The sequence below is a fragment of the Lissotriton vulgaris genome, chromosome 4_1, assembly GCF_964263255.1.
Source record: "Lissotriton vulgaris chromosome 4_1, aLisVul1.2, whole genome shotgun sequence".
In the NCBI taxonomy this organism is placed as follows: domain Eukaryota; kingdom Metazoa; phylum Chordata; class Amphibia; order Caudata; family Salamandridae; genus Lissotriton; species Lissotriton vulgaris.
Window position 1 is genome coordinate 1,678,043,694 of NC_141691.1, and position 12,791 is coordinate 1,678,056,484.

General features: G+C 44.7%; 1 protein-coding gene across 2 annotated transcripts in view; it reads left to right on the plus strand.

Moving 5' to 3' along the window:
• The window catches only part of WWP1 (WW domain containing E3 ubiquitin protein ligase 1), an 866,202-nt gene that overhangs the window by 38,240 nt on the left and 815,171 nt on the right, over positions 1-12,791 (plus strand). For both annotated transcript variants that reach the window (XM_086965959.1, XM_086965960.1), the window contains exons 4-5: positions 2,604-2,741; positions 2,824-2,893. In XM_086965959.1, the coding sequence (XP_086822085.1) occupies positions 2,604-2,741; positions 2,824-2,893 (208 nt within the window). The remainder of the gene's footprint in view (positions 1-2,603; positions 2,742-2,823; positions 2,894-12,791) is intronic.

Sequence of the window (12,791 nt, forward strand, 5' to 3'; positions counted from 1 at the left end):
GAGCAGAAATCCTTTATTTGAGCGGTAAAGGAGCCTGGGACTTGGTGGAGGGAAAATGTCTAAAAAGCCTCCTATCTCTCCCACAATCATCTATGGTCCAAGCCATAAGAACTGAAATAGGTACAAAGTCTTGGGATATACAAACACAAATGGCACTAATTAGACTTTGGAATTGATTTGGGGATTCAGAAGGGCAAAAATTGGCACAATGGTACAGGAGAGAAATTCAAAAGAGTGACCTAAAATGGGCAAAAACATGTAGGGAAAGATTGATGCAAATTTGTAAAAGGTTAAAGGTGGAGGTGTCCCAGGAAACGCTCCAAGTATCATGTACTAAGAGCGAGCTGAAACTAAATGGGAAGGAAACATCCAGAAACATTGATATGGGATACCTAGCGAAAAAGAAATCAGTAACACACATGTTGATTGCCTGGTCAAATGAAAATTGGTTTCCCTACCTAGACATTCTTCCCAACCGTGGATACAGGCAGGAGATATTAAGGCTGCGGATAGGGATCCACCCATGGTTAATGAATAAAGACCTGAAAGCAAAAATGCTAGATCAGACAGGGTGTTGCAGGTGTGGTTTAGGATGTAAAGGAGACCTGGTACATATCCTACTTGATTGTCTGTTATTTTTAAAACAGCGGAAAATGTGGCTGCGACCTGTATTTGTAAAACATGAAATAAGAACAAGGGTGCAGGCAACAAACCTACTATTTGAAATCCCAACTATTGACATTGCAATTGCCCTAGGGAAATATATAAAGGTGATATTAAGTGCACTAAGAGTCTAGGAATAATCTGTAGTACTGCATGAACTTTTATATGAAGGAAACAATACAAGAACTAAAGGAAAGTAATGTGTTTTAAATGTAAGAATAAGTTTTATCTCAAGATGTAAATTTTAGTGAAGTTGGTAAACGTAAAAAGGCATGTAAGAGTTTTATCTGATAATGGACTAATTTTATACTGTTTTATGGGCCTTATGTGAATATTTTAAACTTGTGATATTGTCTCTTGCTCTTGTTTAAAGACTATGGTCATAATAAACATAATCTTGACTTGAGTCTGCTACCAAACTCATTTAACTGTATTAGGAAACCTATTCAACATGGGTTGGTTTGCTTTTTTCCCATTGAGTTGTAAAAGCAGCATTCTGTGTAATTTGATTCAGAGCAAACCTCTATTCCTCAAGAAATAACCATATGCTGAGCAACTGTGGACAAGAGAATTTCATATTTTATTGACGTGCTATAGAAATGCTGTTGAAATTAAGCAAAACTGTTTGTGCAGACCCTGTCAACAACGAAACTGTTTGGTAGCTCACCCATAAATATTTTGCCCCACCTAATTTTTTTCAAGTGACGCAGTTCTGTGTTCTTTCAGAAAGCCAGCAGCATACACATGCATGTAGATTCCAGATGATGCAAAACTTGCATGCAGATGCTTTCACTCTAAACCTATATTCATATGTCCTTCCTGCTATATTCTAGTTGTCTTCCCAACGCCGTTCTTCCAGATAAGGGCAATGTCAAAGATGGTAAAACTGGAGATCAGTTATATTGAAATAAGCAAATATGCTATGTTAGAACTGCTGAATGGGTGATGACTCCAACTAACGTCATACCACTTACCAACATTTGTTCAATCTCTCTACCAGTAGATTTGTTCTTTGCTCAGGCATCCTAACTTTTATTAGTTAGTGCAGATATTGTTAAGGAAGGTACAAGTTTGAGCTGATTTGTGTAAACTCCTGTGGGATACCTTTTGTCACTAAGTAGGAAGTAGTAAAATAATTTCTGTGCACGGCTAACCTGAGTTTCTCCAACATTGGTATCTTTTATAGATTCACATGCTTGGCTCATTCTCTTGACAAGCTGGGAATCCCCAGTACATTAAAATAGCAGTATTCAGTGCAAAATATACAGCATACAGTACATAGTGTAAAATGGCCTTCTGCCTGAAACAACATAGTATGTTTAGTAACATCCGCTTTATTTGAAAGATCTCACATTTTAGCCAATGAGGTGGAAGTCTAAGTTCTCCTACTCCCTGTAGAGGCCACTTGATATTTTTTTCTTTAAAATCTTCCCTCTTTGCTGCTTGAAAATGTTAGCATGTGTGTATGTATGATAAATTAAAGCTGAATCTGATTGTTATGTTTGTGTTCAAACAGTTAATTTAGGAAATAAAGTCCAAGGGACTGGAGGGTGTAGGCTGCGTGTTCATTGTTTCTGGATTAACTGGTTGAAGGCCTTGAGAGAGCTTCTGAAATTACTAACGTAAAACCTTATGATTGATAAAGTTTTTCTTTAATTAATATTTCAAGTTCTGTTTTCTACTTTACTTAACATCGCCTACATTGGTCACTAGTTCTAAAACAGTGAATAGGATGTGTAATGCAGCACAAGAAAAAAACTGATGTACCATAATGGAAGCTGCCTTTGACTTGCTATTGTAACAAATTATATTGAGTTTTAATAAATACAAATTTTCTGTAAACAGTTTTTTTTAGCAAGCGTGCTTTCTCAGTTTCTGATTTGTCAGAGGGGATGAAAAAATAACTATTTTTCACATTGTCATTTCCATTTTTTATTTAGTGGAAAGGGTCAGAGAACAATTAAAGCTTTCAATTGAAAACAAGCATGGCACTGTACAAACTGGGGAGCTTACGGTTGTTTTGGATGGTTTGGTTGATGAGCAAGAATCACTAGCAAACTGCAGTTCATCAACAACTCGTAAGTAAATAAGGCTGTGCTCATATGTCTGATTTGCAGAAATAAAGAAACAGATGCTAAAATTAATTTGCTTATGTTTCAGTTGAAATGCACCAAAATGGTGATGCTGTTCATGAAACCAGAAATGATTCATCCACCAGATGTAGATCGAGGTTAGTTCTTTTTAGCTGACTCGTTGTATAGCTTTGATTATAAATTATACATGCTGCACAGTACTGCTACTCTTTCCACAATCATTTTCCTTTTTAAGTGGAAATATGTTTGCAATTATTATTATAATAGGTTTGAGACAAACCAAACAACATTTCACTATTCTCATTATCTTTATAACCATTCTCACTTAAAGGTGCATTAGAAACCTTTTGACATGAAAGACTACATAGTGCTTAGATGTTTTAAAGTGTCACATCTTGAAAGCCGGGGAGTATAAAGGGTGATTAAACAGCGCCTAGATTTGTTATGTTCATACTTTAATTGTTGGGTTTAATGCAGAAACTAAGGATAGAATGGCAGGTTTTGGGGATTGCCATGGTAATGGGTAGTTGGAGGGACAAGCAGTGAGAATGTGTTGGTCTATCAGAATGTATGCACCCTCTTCCTATATTGAACATGGTGCTACTTCGTGCTACTCCTTACTTATTTGTGTGCTTTACTTATTTGCCACCTTTACTTACATTTGTTGTGTGGCGTTTTAAGCTCAGAGTGAATTTTCCCGGTTCATGCCCTTCTATAATAACAATTCACATTCCCCTTATATAAACATGAATATTGATTTGTCCAAGAACTCAGTTACTTTACAAAGAACAACTATTCCCTAGGGGTTCTTTCCTGACGTTCATATGCCCAACTTTAAGTCAAAATAAGGCATTCCTAAACACCTTCAAGGTATAAATATACCTTCACTTGCTCTAGCAAGATACAGTGGTTCGGAGCAGTTCGAAGACCTGCTTGCCCGACGCAGCTCGCTACAGCAAGTGCCGAAGGAAGCCGACTCTCCAGCTGACGCACTGATCAAGAAGCTGCCTTTCTCCTGCCGAGAATAGAGCTTCAGTGTTTCCGGCTCACCTTGCGTGTTTTGGGAAATCGAGTCCCGAGACTGAGATACCAGACCTCCTTCATTCTGACCAAGGTATGGAGCTGATTAGAACCTAGAGAAACCTTTGGTAGATTCTTGTCAAAAACAAATAAACCCACGGTTTTGAAAAAAAAAAAACAAATAAACCTATGCTACACAATACGTACTTCTTCCCTTGTACTAGACTTCGGTTAGGTACATTGGGGTAGGCGTATTTTAGAAACACCAGTTGAGTATTTTAGTCCATGTTATTTATGTATGTATTTTTATATGGCTTAGAAACCATACAATGCTCTTACAGTATTATTTTATAATACTATTCTCGCTGTACGCATTATACTTTGCAGTCTGCATAACGATTGTAGCAGTTCACCTCTCTTGCCTGAGAAAGAAGACTGTTCAATAAACTTTTTATTGAAAACGCCAGTCTCTCTATTTCTCTGCAACTCTGTAGAAACAAAGCATGCACGATTGACTGAGTGAAATACTTGTTCGAGGCATGTGGGCTGCTGAATTCATATCTGTGCATAGATCGCTACCTAGTGTTGGGTCCGGATGATTGCACATTGTTGTCCTGGAAGAGTCTTCGAAGTATCACGAGATAGGTGGCTCCTCCCCTGGACTACAGTGCGCATGGGCATCGCCTCCATCCCCAGATTGTTTTTTTCCGCCATTGGGTTCGGATGTGTTTCGGTTCCCTCTGTCGGAACCGATAGTTGTTCAACTTCTACTCGAGACCAAACGGTCTTTAGGCTGGGCGTCGGTATAGTTGCGTACGGGTTTGTCAGAAACTAATCCCTTCTTGTGTATTTGAAAAAGTTTCTAGTGACCTCTGAGTTAGCTGGCACACACACAATTAAGTTTAGTATATTCGATAGAGACCTAGTTGACCTCAGTCCTATGTCAAATCTATAGGATATATTATTCCAATACGCAGAGCCTATTGGGAATATAGGAACTACACTACAAATTGGTGTACAGCCTTGTACTGTGAAATCATCTGACAGATTCCCTAAAACTTGAAAAAACTTCTTACCTTTGGTAACAGTCTGTATTGTGAATACTCTACCTGCAGGTTCATCACCTTCACCTTCACATTGGATCTGGAAAGGTTTTCCATTGTTTTCCTGTGCTGGTAGAGGCACCAGCTCCAACTCTGCATTTGAAAGCAACACTGTAGTGACATCACTGCAGCAGTAACACTGCCACCCTGGTGTATCCAGTGTCTGTTCCCTGTCGATTTTTCTTTGCCTTTAGAGGAGAGGTCTCGAACCTTTTGATAAAAATCATGCAGAGCTACTATAAATATTAGTTTAGCACTGACCACGTCAGACAAGATCACATAACTGGCTACACCATGCAAGGTTACCATCAGTGATTCCTTCAGTACATTAGGCATGATGTTGCCAGAAGAAATGTGAATTACTTTTTCAATTTGGAATGCATCAGGATTATAACACAGCCATAGCTGCAATGTACCTGGCACCTGGGTAACAATTTTAGTAATGTCTCCCCAAAGCCTCATGATTTATCACTCAAATATCTGTTTTAAATATATTTTGGTATTTCAGCCATTTGTTCGTAAACATCAGCTAAGCGTAATGTGGCAATATATGATAAAGATGTCTGGTGGCAGATTCCTGAACTTAGAATATCCCCAGGCCTCAGACTGGATCCAGGAAAGTTTCCGGGGGCAGCGCCGCAAGGTTCCGCCCTGACGTCGTCCACAGACGTGACGTCAGCGGAGCCTTAAATGCCCCTCCCGACGCGTTGACGTCAGTTTTCTTCTTTTCCGTGTCCCAACGCGGATCCTGGAAAACAAGCAGTTCTATGACCTGTTTTTCGTGTCTTCTCGACGCCTTCGGTGACCCGGAACAGTGTGTGATGCCTTCGGGCTTTAAGCCGCGTGAGACCTGTGCACGTCAGATGTCCGTGGCGGATCTGCACACCACCTGCATGTGGTTCCTCGGGGTGCACCACGACTCCAAAGAGTGTGACGATTGTCAGCGGATGAAACCAAAGTCCTTATGGGAACGTCAGATGAAATTGCTAGCCGCGCGGCTGTCCGGTCCTGCACATTCGCGTCACCACTCTCCACTCTCCCTCTTGGGATCGAGCCCACTCCCGAGGTCCTTCCCACAGACGTAGGGTTTTAACCAGCGGTCCCCTCTTTTTCTAACAGTAGAATACCAGAAGCGACTCTGGGGTCCCCTGTTGAAGTGCGCAACTAGCACATAAAAGGTACATTTTGATTTTGTATGGGTTACGGAAACCATTACATTTTTGAGTAACTTGCACCTTCAACTGCACGCGTTTCTGAAATATCCGCAAATATGTAACGTAACGTCCCACTAATCCTCGCATGAGCCCAGTAAACATTAAATAAACGAATGGTATAAGACCGATGTGCATGGGGTATAGATGTGCTTTGCCTTTTTGTTAACAATAGAAGACCACTACGCCAAGTGAATATATGTGCCTTAAGTAGAAATGAGGCTGTTTTGGCGATTTTACCTTTGAAAACTTCCTTTCTCAGATAATAAATGTTTCTCCTACTTCCCCCTCGCTTTGTATCGAGCCCATAATGATGGGGTTCCCTCGATTTTTGGAGCACACAATAATGCTCATAGATTTGTATATGTTTGCCGTCTCATCCGGTAATAACACCGACCTATGTAACAGTTGATGTTGGTTTTTTCCACAGCATGGGAATTCCGAATGCTATTTCGAACCACACACAAATGGTGTGAGTGAGATTTTTCAATAATTTTTTCTATGTTTGTCTGTTTATTTGTCACTTGTCCTGACGAAAGCTCCTTAGACCCTTGTGGGCCCAGCGAGCTGAAACATGTCGACACACCTTTTATAAAACAAGATATGGTAGCTCAATAACTCGACTACCTACATATCACAACCCTTTTTTAACAATAGTGCCTAGCTATTTAAAATAAATGTTTCACTTTTTTTGATTAGACACTATTTTTTTAGTCTAACTTTTGATCTCTGGACACTTCTACAGATACCAGAAGTAGCCTCGGGTGAGGCAGGCATTAAGCACGTTAATCGATCACCCAATGACTATGCCATGACTCCTGATGGGGCGGAAAAAAGGTATACTGCAACGATAATGCCAGGAAGTCTGAGGGTTTTTGATAAAAAACTAATGGTTTTGTAGAAACTAGTGTCCATTCTCCTTTTTTGATTAATAGAAGTCTGTTCAGGGGATATGAATGGACCCTTAATCCTCTTCCCTCCCCCCCCCTTTTTTGATATGAGTAGTTTGGAGGGTAAACATAAACGGAGGTCCAGGCGGTCTACCTCCCCTACCCGTGACACTGGCACCTGCTCTTCTCCCTTCCTGCCGGGAACGAGCATCAGTGATTCAGAAAAGGGGGTGGTGATGAACAGAGTGTCTGAATTAAGCAGACCACTCTTACCCAGTCCAAAGATCAGGGCTTGATCCATCACCGTTTTTTAGCTCACTGCACCATCCCAGCTCAGAACTTTGCTATATGCAAATTAGTCTGACCCTGGCCCAGTGCATCATGGGAACAGGGCAGACCAAACTACCAAGACAATTCTTGTACTGGGAAGGAAACAAGGAACGGGCATCCGGCAGTCGGCTCCTCTGTTCCCCTCCCCTTTCTTAATGCCGAAGCGACACTGGCCAAAATAGAGGCTTATTCTGAAGCACTCTCTCTTATTTTGGGTGACCCCTCTCCCTGGTGCTACTTCGGGTCCCATAGAGGTGGAAGGCACTCATGTTGGGTCTTCGCCGGCGGATTCGTCCACGGCTCCGGATGTGTGCATTGACTCCGGTTCCGGAGCCGATTTGACGCCGACTGGACACGGCCCAGTGGGTCCTCCCAGCCCACCCCGTCAGTTTCCGCATAGCCCTGAGCGGCTTCCTGCGTCGACGTATGAGGCTGCACCGGGCTCAACGCCCTGTACTCCACATGTTACAGTGGGGTCGACGTCGAACAGCGCCCAGCCCGAGTCCCCCTTGGATCTCGTCGACGTCCTCCTCCTCCTCGTTGATCCTCCTCCTCCTCCTCGTTGATCCTCCTCGTTGATCCTCCTCGCTCGTTGATCCTCCTCCTCCTCCTCCTCGTTGATCCTCCTCCTCCTCCTCGTTGATCCTCCTCCTCCTCGTTGATCCTCCTCCTCCTCGTTGATCCTCCTCCTCCTCGTTGATCCTCCTCCTCCTCCTCCTCGTTGATCCTCCTCCTCCTCCTGCTCGTTGATCCTCCTCCTCCTCCTCCTCCTCCTGCTCGTTGATCCTCCTCCTCCTGCTCGTTGATCCTCCTCCTCCTGCTCGTTGATCCTCCTCCTCCTGCTCGTTAATCCTCCTCCTCCTCCTTGATCCTCCTCTCCTCCTCCCTCGTTGATCCTCCTCCTCCTCGCTCACCCCAGTACAGAGACCTGGGCCTAAATCCATCGTTTTTTGCACTCCACACCACCCCAGTTCAGACATGGCCATATGCAAATCAGTCTGACCCTGTGCCTCATGGGAACAGCCCAGCCCGAACTGCCAAGCCATGCCTTCCCTGGACTGGAAACAAGCTTCCGAGGACCGGTTTCTGGCATTCCAGCCGTCTTCAGCCCGGCTTGCTTGAATCCAGTGGTGTGGAGTGCATGGGACTCACGTCTGAGCATACCCATCCCACTCGGGGTGACAAATGCAAAAACCACAGGTGATGGACAGAATGCAGAACAATGTCATACATTCACCCCAGTACAGAGATCTGGGCCTAAATCCATCGTTTTTTGCACTCCACACCACCCCAGTTCAGACATGGCCATATGCAAATCAGTCTGACCCTGTGCCTCATAGGAACAGCCCAGCCTGAACTGCCAGGCCATGCCTTCCCTGGACCGGAAACAAGCTTCCGAGTACCGGTTTCTGGCATTCCAGCCGTCTTCAGCCTGGCTTGCTTGAATCCAGTGGTGTGGAGTGCATGGGACTCACGTCTGAGCATACCCATCCCACTCGGGGTGACAAATGCAAAAACCACAGGTGATGGATAGAATGCAGAACAATGTGCAGGTGTTAGCGTCGCCGGATTCCCTGATCCTGGTGGGTGGTGTTCTGAACATTGTAATGGACTCTGGGTTAGACAGGTCGGAGCAGAGATCCCACCAGGCGGGTGCAATGTCGCAGGGAGGGAGGCAGTGGCTTCTGGAGGGAGGGCTGCATGATGTGTGGCGCGCTCAGCATCCCCAGGAGCCCGATTACACCCACTACTCTGCTGATCATAAAACGTATGCACGCTTAGATCACTTCCTGGCCACGTCTTCTCTTTTACCTCATCTGTCGGCAGCCGAAATCACGCCTCGCTCCTTGTCGGAACATGTGCTCATCTCAGTCTTGCTTACCTCCCATGGCGATGGCCGCCGCCGTCTGGCTGGCGCCTCCGCTACCCCATGCTTCATTCGGATTCGGTGGTCGCGAAGATCCGGGACACTATTACTCGCTATCTTGCCGATAATGACGTAGAGGATACACCCCTAGCATCGGTCTGGGAGGCCTTGAAATTAGTAGTGTGGGGAGAGTTTATAGCGCTTGCAGCGACGTATTCCCGACTGCGCGAAGAGAAGCTCGCTGAGTTAGAGAAGGAGGTTGGTGGCTTGGAGGCGATCCATAAGAGGACTGGGGCCCGAGGGTCTGGAGGAAGTTGGAGACGAAACGACACGTGTTAAAGTACTTGGACCTTGATAGGGCGGCACATGCATTATTGCGCTTGCACCACAAGTTCGACCTCAGTGGAGACAAAGGGGGGAGGATGCTTAGCGCACAGGTTGCGGGCGCGCACGCAATTATCAGCTATCCAATCCATTAGGGACCCTCAAGCAATTGAGCAAGCCACTGATGCCGCCATTGTTGACACCTTTCGCCAGTTCTATCAGACTCTGTACAGGCGGGAGGGCATGGCCGCTGGGGGAATGGCGGACTTCTTGGCGTCTTGTGGCCTTATTTTATAATACTTACTGTGTGGAGCTGGCTCCTCTTTTAACCCGTCTCTTTAATTCCTTTCTTGATATGGGAGCAGTGACTTCGTCCATGGCTGAGGCGGCGATTACGGTCATCCTTAAACCTGGGAAGGACCCTAAGGACTGCGGTTCGTACAGACCGATCTCGCTGCTCAACACTGATGCAAAATTCTTCTCGGGCGTGTTGGCTGCGCGACCCAGCCCTTTAATGGATATTCATTGAGCCGGATCAACCAGACAAGGGGGAGATAATACCAAACGGCTGCTTCATCTCATAGATTTGGTTCATCGCTCTCGGACTCAGGCTTTCTTACTCTCTATTGACACGGAGGCCTTTGAATGAGTAGAATGGGACTACCTGTTCGCGGTGCTGAGGGCGTTCGGGGTGGGGGACCACTTCCTGTGTTGGGTTCAGTGCCTCTATGCGGCCCTGTGCGGGTGAAAGGCTGTAAATCTACCCTCTTCCCCATTACTAGGGGAATGCGCAGGGATGTCCCTTTTCCCCGTTGCTCTTTGCGCTCTATATGGAGGCCTTCGCTCAGCGTATACAGTCCAACGTAGGTATCTCGGGGATAAAGTTTGGTGCGGATACCCACAAGATTAGCTTGTACACGGACAACGTTATCCTGTCGCTGACCCAACTTCATTCCTCCCTGAGGTGTCTGTCGGCAGAACTCCTCGACTTTCAGAAGGTAGCGGGCTTTAAAGTTTTTGTTTTTTAATCTTTTAGTTTTTCCTTCACCAGATCAGCATTAGTATACAGTTAGTATGCAGTAATCAAGCATTTACATATAAACTTTCTGCAAATCCTCATTGTTACAGTACATTCCGGTTGTAAGCATGCAACATCATACTATTTCCATTTGCACATTGTTTGGCAGTTTTACATTGTCAACATTGACCTAGGACGTCTGATATACATTCCCAAATTGAATTACAAAAGATCAGTGGTACCGGTACATGTGGGGCTATTTGACCAGATCTACCCTCGGGTGTGTTTCCTCCAGCGCCTCTAAACGTTCTGCCCTTGTACCTCTCCAGTCTCGTCTTGTTGTTCTTGCTGGTAGTCAACGAGTGGTTGCCAGAAATCTTTCTCCTCCTCATACGTCCCCAATGTTTCTTTACAATATATCATATCTTTTATCCAATCTTTGAACCTGGGCGGTCTTTTGCTACCCCACTTTATTGCTATATGCCGTTTTGCCAGTAATAGTGCCACCGCTAGCAGTTTCCTCCTCCTAGTCTGATCTTGAAAGTGCCTAGCAGGCATACCAATCAGGAATTTGGGATATGTTCTTTTAACATGTGTGTAAGTGCAGTCGTCACTGTTAGCCAGTACCCATTGAGGAACGGGCAGGCCCATGACATATGTAGGAAATCGGCTTGGGGCGCATGGCACCTTTGACATTTATCGTCTACTCTAAGGCCGTACTTATGCAGCTTGACCTTTGTGTAGTACGTTTGGTTTATAAATTTAAAATGTATAATGCGCTGATTGCAATTGGATGTGAGTAGGCTTATTTGTGCACAACTATAATTCCATTCGTCTTCTGATATAGTCATGCCCGTTTGCTCTTCCCATCTTTGTTTCCCCAGTCTGTTCATGCTGGTATGCCGTATACAGTCTTGTAGCTAATTTCAAGCGTGTTGGCGCTGTTAATAAGATTGCACTGTGCACAGTAGTAGTATAGTTGTAGGTCGGGATCTGCGAACCCTCCCAGGTGGTAGGGTTTTGTGAGTTTTCCAGCCGACCCTAGGTTGTTTTCCCCACCCACGTGAGTCGCTGTAGCACCGTACGCATTTTGCTGAAAAACGCTTTTCTGAGCCAAACTGGGGTGTTCCAGAATAAATACAGGAATCTGGGTAGGACTATCATTTTCTGCAATGCAATTCTGTCAGTTATCGACAGCGGAAGTTTAATCCATTTTTCTACATTGTCTTCCAATTTGGACATGGCGACTCCGTAATTTTCTTTAAGCACTACCTCTGGATCACGGTGTACCCAGATACTTTACTGGGCCCGTCTCCCACGTTAATGGGTAGTCTAATGTGGGTTGCGGGGTCCCTGCCGTAAGAGGTATCACCCCCGACTTATCCCAATTTATACTTAGGCCAGCGTATTGTTCATATTTGATATATTCCCTAATCAGTGGATTCAAGTTTTTCTCTGGGTATCTGGTGTACAGCACCATGTTGTCCGCATAAAGCGAAATCCCTATAGGCCAAAGAGAGAACTGCAGCGCCGATTCTGGGTGTTTTTGTCTGATTTTGCAGGCCAGTGGTTCTACTATGAGTGTGAATAATATAGGGGACAGTGGACAACCCTGTCTAGTCCCTCGACTTATGTCCATGCTTTTTGAGGTGCTTCCGTTAATTCGAACTCTCGCCCTAGGCTCATTATATAGTAAGGCTATCCATTTTAGAAATTAGGGCGGGAACCACATTCTTGTCAGGACAGTGAACATGAACTGAAATTCCAACGAATCGAACGCTTTCGCTGCGTCTAAGAGTGCTGCTGCAGCTGGCAGATCCGGGTTCAGACTTTGGTACATTTTGAATATTGTTCGTAGGTTTTGTGTTGTGGATCTGGTGGGGATGAAGCCTGCCTGATCGGGAGAACCAGTGATCCCAAAAGCAATTGTATTCTAGTAGCTTTGATTTTCGCTAGGATTTTAACATCTGTGTTGATAAGGGAGAGAGGACGGTAGGATTTGCATTTCGGAAGGTCCTTCCCAGGCTTAGGGAGTGCTATCAGTAACGCTTCTCTCAAAGTCTCTGGGAGGATCCCCTCCTCCTATGATTCCTCGTACATCTGGGCTAAGTGTGGTAATAATAGGTCTCTATATTCCTTATAAAATTCACCCAGTAGGCCATCTAATCCAGGGGCCTTGTTATTTGGGAGCGAGTTAATAGCGTCCTTAAGTTCATCCTCTGTTAGATGGTGCCCTAGAAAGGTTCTATGTGTGTCTGATAGCCAGGCTAGT